The following is a 20565-nucleotide window of genomic DNA, read 5'->3' on the forward strand; positions in this document are numbered from 1 at the left end:
TTTTGAATTTATAACAATAGGCTTTTCTACGACATGATAAATTATTGACAAGTTCTGCTTAGAAGATTGGTTGCATATCACGAAAAATAATATACCACACATATTATTACTGTTACTCCATTCATCGGTATTTTTTCCGTTGTCGATTTTCTAACGAGTAAAATTTATTACTTGAGTTGCTCTGCTTAATGTAAATGTAAACTCGCCCGTCTTTCAACAACAAACAATGTTAAAAAAGTATGCAATCAAACACAACAAGTTTTACGATACTAATTATTATCCCACATAACCCATTTCTTACCGAAGACATATGAAATATATTCATGTTACACGAAAATATTCGCTCATGCTACAAACCTGTACAATGATTGGTGGTGCTTTCAAACTGTTTCGATACCTCAAGAACTTTATTGTCTGAACGGTTGTTCATGTATCGTAATAATCAAGTAGTTCAACATAAAACTAGTATTAACAGAAACACCAGAGTTGTTTACACAAAAGTTTGTGTGTGTACAGTATACGAATACCATTTGTAAGTCCAGCACAATTGTGGTATCCATACGAGTTTAGTTAACGCAATTTACGACACCGAGGTCGCGTCATCTTTCGTAAGACAACAAACCAAGGCTTCAGGATATGTCCATGTCATAGCAATAAATCAGCTACTCCAACAACAGAGTGCATATGTTTCTAGTTACGGCGCTTACATCTTACACACAAATCAATCTACTTTGCTAACGAAAAGTGGTGAGTCATCATATGGTTGTCCTCACAACTAAAACATACTATCATACAAAATGGTCGTTATAGTTTGCACACCAACGATACATCGTACAAGTAACAAGTCTCGAGAATCCAGTTATTCAAAAAACGTGAAAGTATTTCTACACCAAGTCGTTATGTTGACGAAAGCGTATATTGTAATATCATGATCGATTTGCATTCGTTGGTCACAAACTGTCACTACTCTAAATAATTCTTTTTCACTCAAACACAAACGCATACTTGTCACCATTCGTTTTCATCAAGCACGAGTTCAAGAAACTTACTTACTACGATATGAATTTTTATTTTTATGTTGTGTAAATAGGTAATAATTAATTCAAGTAACACTATATCAACATCATCGAGTTGTGCTAATAGATTTACATGTGATCTTGTGGTTTTCGTCGGGACATACAGCACGAACTAACTGTAGACTCCTCTCTGTTGTACAGCTACTCGGTAATCGAAATGCATTAACATGTAAACAACGATCTTGTTTCGTCACACCAAAAATATGTTCACTGTCGCGATACTCCGCACAAGACGTGCATAGCCTTTTCACACTCGTAATAGTATACCAACGTCAAGCGATAACGTTTAACAACACCAACGACACTAAACCCACGACGTTTACCTATGTAAAATTACCACTTTCACTTGTCAGTCCATCGTTTACCTGACTAAACATATTATTTTCCTTTGGAGATCTGACGTTTACCCAGAGTAAGAAACCATTTTCACTTGTAAATATTTTTTTTCCTCGGCTAACAAACCTTTTTTCACTTGGAAATATATTTTTTCTCTGGGTAACAAACCTTTTTCACTTGGAAATATATTTTTTCTCTGGTTAACAAACCTTTTTCACTTGGAAATATATTTTTTCTCTGGTTAACAAACCTTTTTCACTTGGAAATATATTTTTTCTCTGGGCAACAAATCTTTTTCACTTGGAAATATTTTTTTTCCCCGGGTAACAAACCTTTTTCCCTGAGCAACAAACCATTTTCACTTGGTGGTCCATCGTTTACCCGAGTAAAAGTATCATTTTCTTTTGGAGATCCGGCGTTTACCCCGTGTAACAATACATTTTCACTTGGAAAAATACTTTTACCTAGAGTAACTAATCATTTTCTCCTGGGTAACAAACCCTTTTCCCTTGGAAATATATTTTTTCCCTGGGTACTAAACCATTTTCGTTTGGAAATATATTTTTTTCTCTGAGTAACAACGCCATTTTCTCTTGGAGATGTGATGTTTACCTAAGTAAAAATATCATTTTCGTTTGAAATCTGACAACCACACGCATCAATTGGGTATTTGTTGTATTGGCGACAGTTTGAAATTGATTACAACGAACAGTGACGAAAATATAAACCGACAACCGGTTTCAGAGTATACCCGCATCGATCGCATCGCATCTATATCATCGGTTAACCACATGAAATAACAGCATACCATTGGATATCGAAATGTATGTTTTGGAAATCGACGGATATTGTATGTCCTGGTGTGTGTGTGTCTGTGTGTGTGTCCGGGTTCGTGCTTTAGATTTTCCAGAGTCAAAATGTCTGAATAAAACACCTCCTCGACTTTGGTAGCTGGTTGATACACGGATAATGGTGTTCGGAAAACGGATGAATTTATGTTCCCCATGGCGCTAACAACTCCGGGTTACTTGTGAGTTTCCTCAGGTCTGTTTACTATATTGTGTCTTTACTGATCAATACATGTCGCTCCAGTCAGCTGAAACCGGATCACTAATACGAGAAAGTGTGTGGGGGCCTGATCTGGATATTCACTCATGAACCAACGACCAATATTCAAGTAAACATGGTACAGACCGTGTTTTGTCTCCATGAAAAATACCAACCATCACATACAAGTAACGTCGCGATTGTTCAAGTATTCGCGTAAACGAGGTGTACAAACAATGTGTCGGTGTACAAACATCATGGAAAACAAATTCATGTTCTCAAGTCTCATCATGCGACGACTCTGTACATTCAATGTGGGCATAGATGACACACGACATGATACAATGAACAGTGCATTATGCATACCGATATATTCTCAGTCAAATATGCGAACCGTGTACTATCACGCATCCCGATTTTCGCTGAATATCAACAACACCAACAAATCTGTACATTTCTTTTCCCTCAACCTTGACGATAGAGTTGTCCTCCCAATGTACCAATCGAGTGTATGGTTCATCAGGTGTAAAATCCAAATCAAATGTCACCAAGGTATCGTTTTTCATTTTTAATATTTCCACTGCTGCATCTTGTCTGTGTCGTAAAACCACGGTGTGGGGCCAGAGGAATCTATGGATAGTTACGCGTAGTCCCATATTTACTCGTGGATATGGCTAGGTAACGATGACGTTTTCTCAGCGGTCTGCGTGAGTGAACTGTTTCAATACGTAGCTGGATCAACTAGACCAAAAGTTTCCAACCACGTTTTATAACGACATGTAGAATTACGAGTCAGCGCCCTCTTGCGGAGTGGTTAACATGAAATCAGTCTTCAACCGCAGAGACACACCTTGGATTACATTATCTAATCGTAATCGAACTCGAGATTCACACACACACACACAGAGTCCCTGTTTACGATTTCAATCCGGAGTCACTGCTCACGATGTTTATCTGTAGTCGTTATGTGGGAGTAGCGACATCTGACATATTCATCGCGTGAAAGATTGATAACGATGGTGATCGCCAAATACATTACACCGGGTGAAACACTGCGGCCTCAGCAAAAAAGTTTGCAGGTTAGGACGAACAATACGTGGAGGGATTGAGCGAGTTACGCAACCCGATTATGTCGAAGTCTGTATCACGATACAAGTCTACCTGAGAATCCGAACAATCTTGCAAAATCAAGGTGTGAATCCGTGAAAGGGCTGTACTCGTGTGAGATTGATTTTTCACCAGTTGGGTGGAGGTCGGTTCAAACTAAGACCGTGTTACGTCCAAATATGGCTGCTTGTCTGTCTCCAAGTCATCTATGCCCACATTGAATGTACAGAGTCGTCGCATGATGAGACTTGAGAACATGAATTTGTTTTCCATGATGTTTGTACACCGACACATTGTTTGTACACCTCGTTTACGCGAATACTTGTGAACAATCGCGACGTTACTTGTATGTGATGGTTGGTATTTTTCATGGAGACAAAACACTGTCTGTACCATGTTTACTTGAATATTGGTCGTTGGTTCATGAGTGAATATCCAGATCAGGCCCCCACACACTTTCTCGTATTAGTGATCCGGTTTCAGCTGACTGGAGCGACATGTATTGATCAGTAAAGACACAATATAGTAAACAGACCTGAGGAAACTCACAAGTAACCCGGAGTTGTTAGCGCCATGGGGAACATAAATTCATCCGTTTTCCGAACACCATTATCCGTGTATCAACCAGCTACCAAAGTCGAGGAGGTGTTTTATTCAGACATTTTGACTCTGGAAAATCTAAAGCACGAACCCGGACACACACACAGACACACACACACCAGGACATACAATATCCGTCGATTTCCAAAACATACATTTCGATATCCAATGGTATGCTGTTATTTCATGTGGTTAACCGATGATATAGATGCGATGCGATCGATGCGGGTATACTCTGAAACCGGTTGTCGGTTTATATTTTCGTCACTGTTCGTTGTAATCAATTTCAAACTGTCGCCAATACAACAAATACCCAATTGATGCGTGTGGTTGTCAGATTTCAAACGAAAATGATATTTTTACTTAGGTAAACATCACATCTCCAAGAGAAAATGGCGTTGTTACTCAGAGAAAAAAATATATTTCCAAACGAAAATGGTTTAGTACCCAGGGAAAAAATATATTTCCAAGGGAAAAGGGTTTGTTACCCAGGAGAAAATGATTAGTTACTCTAGGTAAAAGTATTTTTCCAAGTGAAAATGTATTGTTACACGGGGTAAACGCCGGATCTCCAAAAGAAAATGATACTTTTACTCGGGTAAACGATGGACCACCAAGTGAAAATGGTTTGTTGCTCAGGGAAAAAGGTTTGTTACCCGGGGAAAAAAAATATTTCCAAGTGAAAAAGATTTGTTGCCCAGAGAAAAAATATATTTCCAAGTGAAAAAGGTTTGTTAACCAGAGAAAAAATATATTTCCAAGTGAAAAAGGTTTGTTAACCAGAGAAAAAATATATTTCCAAGTGAAAAAGGTTTGTTACCCAGAGAAAAAATATATTTCCAAGTGAAAAAAGGTTTGTTAGCCGAGGAAAAAAAATATTTACAAGTGAAAATGGTTTCTTACTCTGGGTAAACGTCAGATCTCCAAAGGAAAATAATATGTTTAGTCAGGTAAACGATGGACTGACAAGTGAAAGTGGTAATTTTACATAGGTAAACGTCGTGGGTTTAGTGTCGTTGGTGTTGTTAAACGTTATCGCTTGACGTTGGTATACTATTACGAGTGTGAAAAGGCTATGCACGTCTTGTGCGGAGTATCGCGACAGTGAACATATTTTTGGTGTGACGAAACAAGATCGTTGTTTACATGTTAATGCATTTCGATTACCGAGTAGCTGTACAACAGAGAGGAGTCTACAGTTAGTTCGTGCTGTATGTCCCGACGAAAACCACAAGATCACATGTAAATCTATTAGCACAACTCGATGATGTTGATATAGTGTTACTTGAATTAATTATTACCTATTTACACAACATAAAAATAAAAATTCATATCGTAGTAAGTAAGTTTCTTGAACTCGTGCTTGATGAAAACGAATGGTGACAAGTATGCGTTTGTGTTTGAGTGAAAAAGAATTATTTAGAGTAGTGACAGTTTGTGACCAACGAATGCAAATCGATCATGATATTACAATATACGCTTTCGTCAACATAACGACTTGGTGTAGAAATACTTTCACGTTTTTTGAATAACTGGATTCTCGAGACTTGTTACTTGTACGATGTATCGTTGGTGTGCAAACTATAACGACCATTTTGTATGATAGTATGTTTTAGTTGTGAGGACAACCATATGATGACTCACCACTTTTCGTTAGCAAAGTAGATTGATTTGTGTGTAAGATGTAAGCGCCGTAACTAGAAACATATGCACTCTGTTGTTGGAGTAGCTGATTTATTGCTATGACATGGACATATCCTGAAGCCTTGGTTTGTTGTCTTACGAAAGATGACGCGACCTCGGTGTCGTAAATTGCGTTAACTAAACTCGTATGGATACCACAATTGTGCTGGACTTACAAATGGTATTCGTATACTGTACACACACAAACTTTTGTGTAAACAACTCTGGTGTTTCTGTTAATACTAGTTTTATGTTGAACTACTTGATTATTACGATACATGAACAACCGTTCAGACAATAAAGTTCTTGAGGTATCGAAACAGTTTGAAAGCACCACCAATCATTGTACAGGTTTGTAGCATGAGCGAATATTTTCGTGTAACATGAATATATTTCATATGTCTTCGGTAAGAAATGGGTTATGTGGGATAATAATTAGTATCGTAAAACTTGTTGTGTTTGATTGCATACTTTTTTAACATTGTTTGTTGTTGAAAGACGGGCGAGTTTACATTTACATTAAGCAGAGCAACTCAAGTAATAAATTTTACTCGTTAGAAAATCGACAACGGAAAAAATACCGATGAATGGAGTAACAGTAATAATATGTGTGGTATATTATTTTTCGTGATATGCAACCAATCTTCTAAGCAGAACTTGTCAATAATTTATCATGTCGTAGAAAAGCCTATTGTTATAAATTCAAAACAAATGTACTTCACTTATCACGATGATGGAAATTAAGATCAACGCAGTATTTCGAAGTGGTATGTTCAGCAATCACTAAATGACAAAAATATCAAACTGTGCATACAACTCGGTTAGGTAAACGATCCAGTTACAAGTCGGGTGTATTCTTGATGTACAGATGACAGTCTGATGATGTAAAGCTCAACCACGCAAATGTGTTCGTTGTAAAGTATTTGACGCAAACAATATATCGAATGGAGACTTCGGTTTCATTACCAAGCTAGTGAAAATTGTTTTCTGTTGGCCAGGTAGGACACATTTGACAAACATCGTACACATTGTATCTTCGTGATGGTAACGACTTTCAGTGACTTGGTTTCATGTCGGGAATTATTATTTGAGGGTTCAAGAACAATTTCATTCAATACTACAAATGAACAACAATGCATAACACGTAGCAAATAACAGTGTAGCAAGTACTTTTTTGATATTACGAGTGTTGGGCACTAGACACTTCTAGTTGAATTGGATGCATCTAACAAACATATCACAATTTACTTTTGTAATGATCAAAGTCTTAGAGTGTATAACCTCGCGATATTTTACATTTAGCACACACAATGGGGAGTTACTGAAATGATTAAGAATTGATCGCTAGCTTCGAACGGTACTCGATACTCAAAGTGATATTTTCACACTCTGTAAAGTGCATATGTTTCAATTCTCTGTCACAAATTCCGACATGGTGATATGTCGAGACGTAATACTATTTCCGTACACTCAATTACAACAAAACATAACCCGCATTCAAATAAGCCGTAAGCTACAAGTGGATTTAAAACTTGATGCTGTTTTGTGGTTAACTCAAGTCAGTGGTCACGTTTGTGTTGATTTCAGGAATGATCATGACGAGTTGGTCGGGTAAATTAGTGGTAGTAACTATGACCTTACAGAGTTGCTGACATTCCAATATCTTTTACGCTGTAATATTACGGATATAATTGTGATAAATTATTTCTCAGTTATTGTTCAGACATTCAAATCTCGTATACTCAAAATATAATATGTCCAAGTCAAATCGTATATGCACCGATTAGTAAATACTTTGTCTTCAGAATAGTAACAACCTTTACAATTGAATAAAAAAGACCGAGCATACGAATACAACCAGGATGAATTAATTCAAATTTATGAGTTGCAGTGATATAATCAAGTAAGTGAAAACTAGATTTTTAACAATTGTTAATGTCGTGAATAATTCTTCTGAGTATGGTAAGATGTTAAAATATCTCTTTGACAAATGGAAAGCGGGATCGGGAATAGAGTTGTAATGTTACATTACTTGTTTCAAAGTATGATCTTGAAATGTGGCTGGATCAAAGTTGGTAGTCGTGTTTGTCAATCCTATTTCAATTCACACTATGTCAAAGTCCAAATATTTCATTCTGGATTATTTGGATTTACCTTTAGTACATCCCGCGAATGTGGATTATTTGGATTTACCTTTAGTACATCCCGCGAATGTGGATTATTTGGATTTACCTTTAGTACATCCCGCGAATGGATCCCGATGCGGTACTATAACATTTTTGATAATAATGACTCAAGGATTTTCAATCAACAATACTGGAATTTTTTGGTAATGCTAGAGTTGCCAAATGATTAGTTGCGTGTTTTTGTTAAGTGTTTGATTTCAAGTTAATAAAGACAATAACTGTGTAATGCACATACTTGTGATTCTTGATTCTTGTAGAGTTATAGTTGGTATTGATTCTATAAGTGTGAAAACAGCGGCGCGGAATGTGCGAATAATTCGATGCGGCTGAAAGTCGGCGTCAGTAATATTCGGTTACGTTCGATTCAACAAAAACGCGTTAAGGGATTTGTCAAAGGATTAGAGTTGTACCGATTTAAAACATTCAGATACGAATCGACTTGATTTGTGTAGTGAGTTTCATTTCAAGTTGATAAACTAACACATTGATTGAATATTTTCATGGATCTTATCACACAACTAAAGTCAGCCACTATTCTGGAGGCGTGAAACATATAGCGATCGCGGGCGAGTGACAAATTGTTGGTTTTCGAATCACCGTCTGCGACGGCTCTGTGACAAACTTATTACCGAAATATTACCTTGTGAGCGGGTATGAGGGATTGCTATATGTCTGAAGCATTATCCGGTGAGTGGTCGTTGGATTTTAAAATTAAATAAGCGTTCACTTCACAAAGGATTAGGGTTAGAGCGGAAATAAGTGACAATTTGTCGCTATTCAAGTTACCGACACTGACGGTCTGTTATTCGTTACTTGTTAAATCTTACCAGCGAAATCAAGTTCTGTGATAAACTGATTACTAAAATTTCACCGCGTGAGCGAGCCAACACGAGTTTCCAATACGACATGCGAGAGATACCTATATTGAAAGTACGACGTGCGAGCGCACCCATAAGAACACATGGCGAATCACCACCACAGCATATACCTGTAACGTTATCATGTCACCCGAGTCATTATCTTGTCAGTGATCGCGGGGATTTGCAAACTATTTCACACATTTTTGAAGTGTTAGTTTGTGAACGCGGTTATTGTTGATATTCGAATCGCCGACTACGCCGGCTCTGCGGTAAACTAATTACCAAAATATTACCTTGGAAGTGATTCCTAGATTTAGCAAACTATTTCGCACTGACTGATCTAGTGTAATAATCGATAGTAGCACACGACTGCACGGAAACAATTCAGCGCGCAGGTCATTCGAAATATAGGTCGCACGCACTGCTTAATCCTCTTGCAAGCCAAGTTTCCGTTTGTGCGGTTATTGTTGGTGACTATTCAACACCGCACGAGAGATGCCTGAAAGTACGATTCACGACCGCACCCATAAGAACACATGGCGACTCATCACAGATCCCGTAAGAATACACGACAGGCACATTTATCGTCGTTAGCATGTCGCCGCACATATACCAAAAAAACATTAGCATGTCACCACGAGTTTTCACGTTAGCATGCCGCCGCCGTCTATACCCGAAAAGGTAACCATGTCGCCGCACCCATAAGACACAGTGGCACCATGCGACCGCAGCCTATAGTTATAAGGGTCACCATGCCACCACGAGTTTCACGGCACCATGCCGCCGCAGCCTATACCCGAAAAGGTAACCATGCCACCCCCGCCATAAGACGAAATAGCCGCATGCCACCCCCGGTTTCTCGGCACCATGCCGCCGCAGCCTATACCCGAAAAGGTAACCATGCCACCCCCGCCATAAGACACAATGGCACCATGCCACCCCCGCCATAAGACATAAGGGTCACCATGCCACCCCCGGTTTCTCGGCACCATGCCACCCCGCCCATAAGAGCCCCTGCCACCGGTTGAGCGACCCTATATACTACTGATAACTACTGTCTCAGGCTATTAGACTTAACTGAAACGAATAATAATGAAAAGCATCATCATTCATCAGTTTTTTAATAATTTCATCATTTTAAACACCATAATATTGCGATACAATGAAAAGATAGGAAGGTGTCGAAACGACTAACAACGGAGTAGTATTTTAAATTAAACTCCCATTGAGAAGGAGGTGATAAGAACTCCACATCGGACTCGCAAGTTTCCGGTTCCGAGTCTTGATATGGAGAAAGGCTCGCGTGAAAGACATGAACATTTGAACAGGTGAGCAGATGAGAATTTCGAGGATAATATTTTCTTTGTCAGAACTGCCGATGAAAGCTATTTAATTTCTATTCGTAGGCCTAGTTCTTGGTTTTAATTTTTCATCATAAATTTTAATATACAGTGCTTCATCCATAGATTCTAAAATCCAAGTAATGTCCAAATAAATCGTATGAACTTTTGAATGAATTCCTGGCTCATCAGCTATTGTTGCTTAAAAAAACGAAGGAAATGAAAATATTATATGATATTATTATGTATCAATGTATCATGTCAGACTATAGGCTTAGGCCACTCTTCCAGTCATCGCGATTCTCTTACATATATGTGTAATTGTGTATGAAAATATATAGGCTCGTGTGCACTTTAAAGCCACAATGACAGCCCGAAAGTTGTATTACACAGATGCCAAGCTTTTTGCGCACATGCATGCTATAACTTGGCACAAGCCCTAAGTTTCTCCGCCTTTCCAAACGCTTCCAAAGATTCCATGTAAAGCGACTGTGCCGCAGAACGGGACTGTTCGTCGTGTAACATGAGTCCCAAATTTCGCAGTAAGTTTCCAAGTGTCTGCTGGTAAGATATCGTGGAGATATTTTTATTTCTCATCAAGCTTATTCCATCCTGGAGATAGCGTTTTGCGGGCGAATAGCATTTAATACAACGGTAACACAGACCTACGTTGTTCATTACTTTCGCTTCCAGTTCAATCTTTTCCACCGACTGCGGGGTGACTTTTATTTCACGAAAGAAATTCAGAATCTCAACTATGAAGTCGGGTCCATATTCCTCTGCAACAACGTGATGGTAGTCACCTTGTTCTATCATGTTATCGATCAAACAGAAGCAATCATAAGAGCATTTTTCAATTGCCGCAAGAGATGCAAGAGTGTCATTTTTTTCTCGGGCTTCGAGGACATACAATTTGGCCGTGCAGCGAAGTAATAGCAAAGCCCGGAAGTTGTAGGAAGATGCTAGGTATGCTTGAACGAGCTTCATCAGTTCGTTTGCTTTTGGCCGTTGATGCGACGTGAGTAATTCCATTAGTGTGGCAGAACAACGCAATCCGTCTTGAATTCTACCTAACTCGAAATAACACTCTCCGAGCATTAGCTGCTGTCCTTGAGATATATTGATCGACTCCAACACTGATACGGCTTGATCGAAATCCCCTGCTTGGATGAGAAGGCGTGATCTCTCTGCAAACACATACAACACCATATAGCGTTACCAAACCTTTTTGAAAATATGTGAATTGGTAACCGCAGATAAAATTGTAATTAATAACGGTCCGCACCAAGAAATCGAATCGCATTCACGCAAAAATATGATTTCTATTATAAACCTATAGCTTAGTGGACATAGACGGCGTCACAAAGAGCGCCCTTCGCAACAGAGCTATAATGGCAAGCACGTAAATTATGTTAGGCCTAATAGAGAGAACAAGGAGAGGTCAATACCATTCCACCAATAAAATCGCCTTGGAGGTCAGCAGGACGTCATTCGATCTAGTCAATTCACGCAGATTCTAAAAGTAACTGCGAGTCAAATCAAGTAATCTCAAATTTTCGGATTTTGAATGAATTTCAGGTCGTTATATATTCTCAGTTTGTGTCGTTGATGTTAATATGCTAATGCAGCTGCATAATTAGGCTAGCTACACCAGGCGGAACTAACTACAGTCAAACTAATGCGAGTCACCGCAGTTATTATGTAAATTAATTGATGTGGATTGTGGATGCTGTCCATAAAGGCATGCGGGTCTATTCAATATCGCATGGAAGCATAATTCAACGTAAATGTCAGTCAAGGCTATTATGATGGGAGTTACGGGGATGCCCAAACTGTTTTATTTGTGATGTCGTCCTGACTGAATTGATCATATCATATCATCATCAGATCATATCATATTACGTGACTTTGCTAAGTTATAGGATATTTGGTGGCTTAAAGATTGACTTGAAAATCAGTCTCTCCAAGTCACGAGTAATTTGATATTTTCACATTTCAAGCCTAAGTTGAGTCAAATCAGTGAGAAAACGTGACTTGAGTCAGCGAAACACTGCACTGAAGCGATTATATGTACATAGGCCTACACTCATAGCGAAATGTGTGTGTATTCACACCCTAAAGGTGGTACATGAACCAGAACCTACTTCAGAATTCAGAACCCCATAGTTGGCCGAATATTTCACTCGTTATAGAAACTGTGTTTTTGTGTGTTTCAATTTAGAGCCAATTTGAGTCAATCATCATTATCAATCGGCGTTTTTCTTTTCCTGTATATATATTAGGGTTGCCATACGTCCTCTTTTAAGAGGATTTGTCCTCTTTTTGGACTTTTTTGAAATTGTCCTCGGAGGACGCCTAAATGTCCTCTTTCTTGAGAATTTGTCCTCTTATTTGAGATATTTCGTAAATATAGACGTGGAAATTGGACGGAGATATAGTAAATCGGCGCTCAAGTGACGGTCCGGCGGCTTTTTCGGGACTTGAGCAAGAAAAGTTTCCTTTTTTAGTCGACCAACCACAAAATCGGGAAAAATTTACCACTTTTTCCCGATTTTACTGATGCATTCTAAGCTTGAAAATTATCAAAAAGTCTTCTCTTTTCAGATTTCCGAAATATGGTAACCCTAGTATATATTCAATCGCTAGTCTAGTTCTTTTGGTTACTTCGCGGAAGAGACGGTTTGCTTGATTCGTAGTTTCAATCATTGTATAAATCCCACGTGCATAACTTCCAACGCTTCTATCCGCCTACGTTCCTTCGTATTTCGATAATTTGTACTTATTTTATTTTGGCAAGCATAATTTGGATTAAAATGTTGTGCACGAACTTTTCGCTGAGAGTGTAGAAGTAGGCTACATGAGATAGCGTTAGACGGTTTTCATTATAAAAATGATATATATAAATATTGGAATATATTTCATCCTAGCTATAGCTGGTTCATGAATTCTTGTTTGTCACCCTTGCGATTAACCATCGCATTGCCCAGTTTTCGAACCACAAGGCGCTGCTGAAAAGAAAACGAGTCCTAAATCCGCTTACCTTCCAGCACAAAATCTGGATCGCCCTCTTGACTCAGCAGCATGAAATCGAACTCCTTGCTGGCGTTGTTATTGCGGTTGGATGTGATCCTGCTTGATACTAAAAATGAATATCGTGATACTTATGGGCGTAAACTGCGGCGAACGGCGAACTTTCACAATTTCTAAAATTCATTACTTTGAGAACGTCATGTAGCTTGTAAGGTCTCATCGGCAGATTCACGACGCCAATGCATTGCTAAAACAAATTTTGTTCAGCCGACATAACTTTTTCGCCAAGCCGCTAAGGTAACTTTTGATTTGTCATTATGATAATTTAAAATTAACCGCTATTACCATTTCTAACCGCCAGGCTTCTGATCCATCGAACGATCCTGCTTTCCAATACAGACATTTTGCGTATGATCAATGTGAAAGTCCCATTCTTCCGTGCCGCTTCTTGAGGTAGGCCTACCACTCTTTAGTAAAAATAGGGTGCTTTTACCTAAAATATCAATCGGCCAAGTCCGCTAGAAATAATGCTGTTTCGCAAAGGCTTTAGTGATCACTTGGCAGTTAAGGATATTATCGAGCTTTGACTTCCTTTTAGACAAAATACTCGCGTCAGCCAGCAGTATTCAGAACATAATTTCCTTCGAGCGCGCGGTCGCGTCATTTAACCCGTCATATATGAGTGTACTCGACAACATGAATGGCAATATACTGCGGTAATGACTTATGCAGGCCGGTTTTTCGTAAGTGCACTAATTACAACCATGCTGACCGCTCAGCTAATCCTCTATCCTCATGCGAATGCTTACTCCGTTTCCACGATCTATACCAGATGTCATGGACTTCCGTGTCAAGCGGAATACGAATTGACTGATAAATATACTCGTTGCTTTTGAGAAAATGCATAGAACAGTTCTGTGCATGACATCATGGTTTACGGACAATGAGTCAGTTGCCACCATAAAGCTATGGTTGCATTCAGGAAGTACAGGCTGCAGTTCTCACATCTGATCACTGATCAGTGATCATGCCGTCAAGTCTGTTAGTCTTTGCCCAATGACCAGCATGCCCATGCCCACTTTTCCCATGCATAAAATCATTACTGAGCCAACGGGAATCGTCATTACATTCGAACCTACATGCCATAGAAATCTTTTCACCAGACAACTTAGTTGAGAAGACATGCATGACATATCTTTCGAACACATTTATTAGAAAACAACATGGAAAAATTAAGAAATTTTGGAGAGCTAGTTCATATGGCGATGCCATTATAGACACTATAATCTAAGTTTATGCTGCTTTAAAAGGGTATGGACCAATGCGTTTTCATCCAACACATCGAAAGCAACTAACAATATAGCTATGAAAGTAATTATCATATGACAAACTCACTGTAAAAAATCTGGTAGATTTACTGGGAAATCTCTGTAAATTTTACCACGAATTACCGGTCGCAGCCAATTACTGTGCGTAGCTTGTCATTTTACATTTTGATATGTAATATTACCTTAATATAGCTGTAATGTAAGTTACCAGAATTTATTTGCAAAATTACTGACAGTTACTCGTTACTGCAGTTTACCGGGCTATTGGCAAAATTGATTAGCTTCAAAATCGCTGCAGCCAATGTATACGTAGAACTGAATGTTACTGATGTATCATTCTAGAGGTGATTTGACCTGATTTAACCTCGTTTGCGAGACTGGGGTCTGTCACCGAAATTGTTGGCCCTAGTATCAATTTAAGCTTAGTATAGGGTACAAGAAATAACTGACAATCGTAGCTAATGTGGTACACCGTAGCCATATTATATTATAAGGCAATGGCTGTACGGCCAGTCTCGCTGGTTACATTCGTTGTCACGGATAAGGCTGACAAGTTAGAAAATTAGTTCAGGATGTATAATATTGCTCGGGGAAACTAGAAATATCAGCACCGCATGCTCAGCTGACCATTTGTTAATGGCGGACAAGGCGACCTGTAATAGGTTACATTAGGTGACTGCTTTTTCTGAGATTCGTAGTAAACAACCAACGCACAACTGTGACATCACAAGCAGCGTCTGGTTAGGTAAGTACAGTAAGTAGTGAACAACACATGGAATATATATCAATTTATACGAAATTAGATGAAAAAAGGGACTATATGCAATGATAAATGGTTCTGTATGAAAAAAAAGACCCAGATCAATCATTATAACGTGGCCAGTAAATATTATTTGTGTCATGTGTCAGCGGATGAATACCATTTATTTCGAAATCGTTCGAGTGTCGTCTGGCCAGTGGCCATTAGTGAGGTTTGGGCAAAGGGTGGAGCGAAGCTTGTTGTGCTTGAAGAAAGTGGACACGATCGTTGAAGATTCCTAGGAATGCTGAATGGAATACGAATCTTAAAAGGTAATACAGTACTACATAGTATTTGTTACCGTGAATATCTGACTCTGCACACCAGCCCTCGATGACTTATTAGATTTCATGATTGATATATTTCATTCGCCGCATTCTCTGTTCTATTTTGGGATATTTGTCGACTTCTATCGTGACCACATACTCCGCTGCGAAGGAGAAGATTAGCATGGCCCCTGCGCAAGGATGACACGCAAAATCGTGAAGCGTCCAATGTCATTTTCGAGCCATAGCATAGATATGTTTTCATCCACTGCTGGATTTGTTTGCCACATGCCACCTTAAATTAGGAACCTTTTGCTTCAAAACAGAGATAAAGTCATGAATCTTTGCTATGTCATGTAAAAGGCGGAGCCGTCATCACACAATGTGCCAGTACCGGTACTTCAATACATGTTATATTTTTGTTAGCCTATTTGTCTTAGTCTTTATAATGTCATGTCCACTGTCCAGGTTAGGAACTTTGCTTTATATAGCGACTTACGCATGAATTCTTTTTAGTGGAACTGCAAGATACTACATTCACAGAAGGAATGAGAACGAGAAAAAGAAACAATTGGAAGTTTGGCCGGTGGTGGAATTAATTCACGTTTTCTCGAGACCACTCGTGTTACTGCATGTCTCCTAAAGAAGAATTAGACCTCCAGCAGCAATATTTTTCCATCGATAACCACTGCATCGTGATATCATGAATGAATATACAGTTTGTTCCAATGTCGTTTTGGGGATGTGAAGAAAATGTTGCGATATTTTTGCATCGTGTTGCTTTGCGATAGGTATGGATGTACGTGAATTTACAAGCTGGTATGTAATCCTGATTTACAGGGACAGCATGTAGGTAGGTAGGCGGTAAATTGACAGTCTCGATCGCAAATGTACGGGAGAACATGTAAATTAGATATACCGGAGGTGACTGTAACATTACAGTCTGGCGTGTAAAGTGAGATCACCGGACGAGTGTAAGTTAAATTTACATTGACGAACGGTAATGTTAGATTACCACGAAATGTCTGGCTACCGTGCTTCCAAACATTTCGCGGTAAATCGAGGTTTTTATTTTTTACAGTGTACAGTTCTATAGTATCATATATATATATCGGCTTTCGATTAAATAAAAGGGCAAAAGAAAACAGGAAACAAAGGAACATCAAGATAATCAGTTTTGGGCCCTTATTAAGCGCCTCCAGCGTGGGCGGTCGTGCATGGGCGTCTTCGAGCGATAGCCCGCGTTGCGCTAGCTCGGTCTCTATTGTTGAGCGCCATGTCGTTCTATTCCAGCCACCTCTGCGCCATGGCTCCGTCGGAATGTGGTTGATGATGGCGGCGGCTGGTTGATCGTCTTGATGCCGCACTAGATGACCGATTAAGCGTAAGCGTCGTTCTGCAGCCAGCAAACGGCATAGTAAGGACACATGGCTATCGCTTCTCAAACGATTTGGTGTTCTAAACTTAGAATATATAAGGAAGCTAGAAATTGCCAAGTTTATGTATCAGTTCCATTGCGGTCAATGTCCCTCAAATTTCAACGACTACTTCACCTCGGCGACAAAAGCACACAAGTAGGCCTGCATCACACGCGCGTCAACGAAGAACAACTACCATATGATCAGGACTAAATACAAGAAAGCGCATTGCTCTATCGAGTATGCCGGACCCCAATTGCGGAACAGCATCTCGCCGGCGATCCGACAGTCGTCGAGCATGTCCGCATTAAGTCGAAATACAAGCAAATTCTTCTAAATCAATACTAGCCAGTCTTCAGGATTACCGGACCACGACCTAACATCGACCTCGCCCTACGCCGCATGCCACCTCATTTTGTCACTTGCGTCTTATATTCTCTGCATTACTTTTCATCAAGTGTGCATGCCTCCCATTTACTTCGCCTAGGCTAAGGTGGGTATCTGATCTTAAAGGCTACTCCAAGTTGTTCGACACCTTCCTATCTTTTCATTGTATCGCAGTCTTGTGATGTTTTGAAACGATGAAAATATTAATACACCTGATTGATTGACATACGCAGCTATCGTGTAACTCTCTGTAGGCCTATAAAAACTATAGTAAAATGGACTATACCCCGTACGGCCGTACCAAACAGATATGTGCAGAGGTGGTCAAAGTAGTCAAGAAAGCTACTCAAGTAGAAGTAGAAGTAGCGACGAAAAAATATACTCAAGTACGATTAGAAGTACTTTTCTCATAAGCAACCTAAAACTACTTGAAGTAGAAGTAGAATTGACTGACTTTAAATTCAAGTAAGCAAGTAGTTTTGAAAACGATCGTAATTTGTTCGCATGGATTGTGAAAAGCTGCAAATGGAGCTATGCGGAAGGAGTAGAGAGCTTGATTCATATTAATGCATACCGGGAGTTGTCAAGTTTTGACAGACTGAGCAGTCGTCCATATCATGGGATGTAAATGATACTATTGACATGGAATGCGATACTAATTCTTTGTTTACTCGAACACCCCGTTTTAGAGAATATCATGGCATAGCGCCCTTCCCCATATTATAAGCCCCCTAGTTCAATCGAAGAGCAATACGGAGAAGTTGTGTCAGATACGGCTTTAACACTTTGCGCTGTTAGTATACGATAATTAAAAATACGTCATTTCGTAAAAATGCCATATAGTGTGTACAGCTTTATTTTCGGAAAATATAAGGCATTACAACACTTTGCTTTTATACATCAACATGTATGTTTCCAGACAAAAGAACTGAAACTATGATTAGAACTCAACGTATAATACTCGTAATTGGAAGAAAAATACAAATACTACTCCTAAAAAGCGGAAAATATATTTCATGTCTTTTGTCCAGAAAGTTTCAACGGTGGTCGTCTGCTAAAACAGGTCTAACGTTAAAAAAAAAATCAAAGTCCACCACATGGGCTGCTAGGTATAATGGGTTATTGCTAGATTGCGAAATGATAGTTTCAAACGTTATAGGGGGCCATACTCACTGTAATGAAATATTTAGTATAGGCGACAATGCGGTGTGAACGGAACCACGCAACCCGGTATCTAAATTATATTTAGGGATACTTTCGTTGAAACATATTTGTCACACCAAATCTACTGTGCGCGAAGCGCAACGAAAATTCTGGGTATTACATGACTTTTATGAAAATTAAATGTTGGTACTACGTGAAAACTGCCCCGAAATTCCGTAGGCTATCTTTCTTATTGGGGGATTAAACTACTTCTACTTGACAAACTGAAAATAGCGAAAAGTAAGTAAGTATTTCACAAACTATTACGAAGTAGAAGTAGCGAAAAAAGATCTACTTGAGTAAGTATCAGAAGTAGAGGAAAACTACTTGAGTACTTCAAAAAAGTAGAAGTACTTCGTTACTGACCGCCTCTGGATATGTGAGAGAGGAAGGATATGCTTTCGACAAACGAGCTGAAAGATAAATCACTGTATACTTTCAAAAACACTTAGTTTAAAACTTGTTTTAAAGAATGTTTAAATAAATGCATTTCAAAAAATATTGTTTTTTTTTTTCAAACGTCAAATCATGCCATAATTGTGTAAATACTTTCTATAAAAACAAGTAGCATGAACCTACGGACGATTTGCACCCAATATAGTCAACTTATATATACGATGTCGGGTGGCTGGAATCCTCGACATCATCGTCGTTGGTTCAACAGTTATATAGCAGTATACTGTAGATAGATATAAATCATTGGTACGGAATGGCTGTTCTGATGATGGGGACGATTAGGGATGGGCAGGGCACAATGATTCGAGTACTCGAATCTGAATCGGGTATTTATTTTAATGATTCGAGTCGAGTAGTAAAAAGACAATTTTTTTTCGAGTACTGAAAATATTCGCTCCTCGCAACTGAAAGGTTAATTAACTAACGAGAATTATAATTCTGATACTATTTTCTACTGACGAAGCCTTGAAACTTTGATTGGCCGTGTCGCAGCGAGCCGGCGTACAAAACTACGAACGTTAGTGGAAATAACGCAATTTTGGAAGTCATGATCATCCTATACGACATTGTCAAGAAGTGCAATGAAATCGGTATGGTCGAAAAAATACCAAATTATCTTTGATGTGACGGATAACAGGCATCATGTTCTTTTTAACGGCATAAAAGGTACATATTTGAACTTTGATATGGTACATTCTGTTTGACGTCATAATGAGTGATACTCGAATACTCGACTCGACTCGAAGCGTAATACGTGATTCAGAATCGAATCGCTCAGGTAGCCTACTCAATTTTGCCCAGCCCTAATAACGATGTAGTCCGGATTAAAGATATTTTTGGTATGTTATGTTTATGGCAGCGGTCCCTTTGGTCGAATGAGCCATATATATACCCTATATTTTCAATTGTCAATAATGCCAATATAGACTGTGGCGTCACAATTAAAGATTCGTGACGTCACGGCTGAAAAAAATAAATAAAAAACATGTTAAACAAGGGCCATGTTTTAAACATTTCTGTTTTAAATTAATTTTTGTTTTAAATGCTAACACTATAGTTTCAAAACATCGAATGTGAGCTTGCACACTAGGGAGAAACGAAAATAAGCATCTCGTTATCTCGTCGCTCATCTCATCGCTTTATCAAGTAGGCTGTGCCAGAACTGAAGTGGGGAACCATAGTGTCGTATATGGTGTGGACACAAGCAAATCTCACGGCTCACTGCGACTGCTGTACGTCACACTTTCCATTGGGCCAAAGGCAATTTTACGGTTATTTTTGACCGACTTGCCGTGCGCGAAAATTGATAAAATTGGTGTCAATTGCAAGCTACTGCAGATCTGGTTGCGAACATGCAAATTTTATTCTGCTCGTGGTCCTGGAACCCCCAAAATCAGTCTCGAGAGAGAGAGATCTGATATTCTTTTTCGCCTGCACCATCGA

The 20565-nt window shown here is 39.0% G+C and overlaps 1 protein-coding gene, 1 long non-coding RNA gene and 1 pseudogene across 2 annotated transcripts; 2 read left to right on the forward strand and 1 right to left on the reverse strand.

Moving 5' to 3' along the window:
* Positions 1-10000: 10000 nt before the first annotated feature.
* On the reverse strand, positions 10001-14111 carry LOC145441528 (uncharacterized). Its single transcript, XM_080319415.1, has 3 exons — positions 13611-14111; positions 13276-13374; positions 10001-11422 (listed from the first exon to the last, which is right to left on the reverse strand). Exons 1-3 carry the CDS (start codon positions 13666-13668, stop codon positions 10656-10658), a joined length of 924 nt encoding a protein of 307 aa, XP_080175541.1. The 5' UTR covers positions 13669-14111; the 3' UTR covers positions 10001-10655.
* A 425-nt stretch (positions 14112-14536) lies between these two features.
* On the forward strand, positions 14537-16422 carry LOC145441529 (uncharacterized). Its single transcript, XR_013915843.1, has 2 exons — positions 14537-15664; positions 16175-16422. It is a non-coding gene; the product is annotated as an uncharacterized LOC145441529 (long non-coding RNA).
* LOC145442111 (U6 spliceosomal RNA) lies at positions 15828-15894 on the forward strand (annotated as a pseudogene).
* Positions 16423-20565: the final 4143 nt, after the last annotated feature.

Source organism: Botryllus schlosseri, chromosome 6 (assembly GCF_051294905.1).
Source record: "Botryllus schlosseri isolate E-star chromosome 6, Bs_hap1, whole genome shotgun sequence".
NCBI classification, from domain to species: Eukaryota; Metazoa; Chordata; class Ascidiacea; order Stolidobranchia; family Styelidae; genus Botryllus; species Botryllus schlosseri.

What these genes read in the sequence shown, in the direction of transcription:
- LOC145441528 (XM_080319415.1), bottom strand. Translation starts at nt 13,668, where the DNA reads ATGTCTGTATTGGAAAGCAGGATCGTTCGATGGATCAGAAGCCTGGCG. An exon ending in AAGCCTGGCGGTTAGAAATG is followed by an intron (nt 13,375 to 13,610) that starts GTAATAGCGGTT and finishes ATTCATTTTTAG; the next exon opens with TATCAAGCAGGATCACATCC. An exon ending in TCCAGATTTTGTGCTGGAAG is followed by an intron (nt 11,423 to 13,275) that starts GTAAGCGGATTT and finishes ATGTGTTTGCAG; the next exon opens with AGAGATCACGCCTTCTCATC.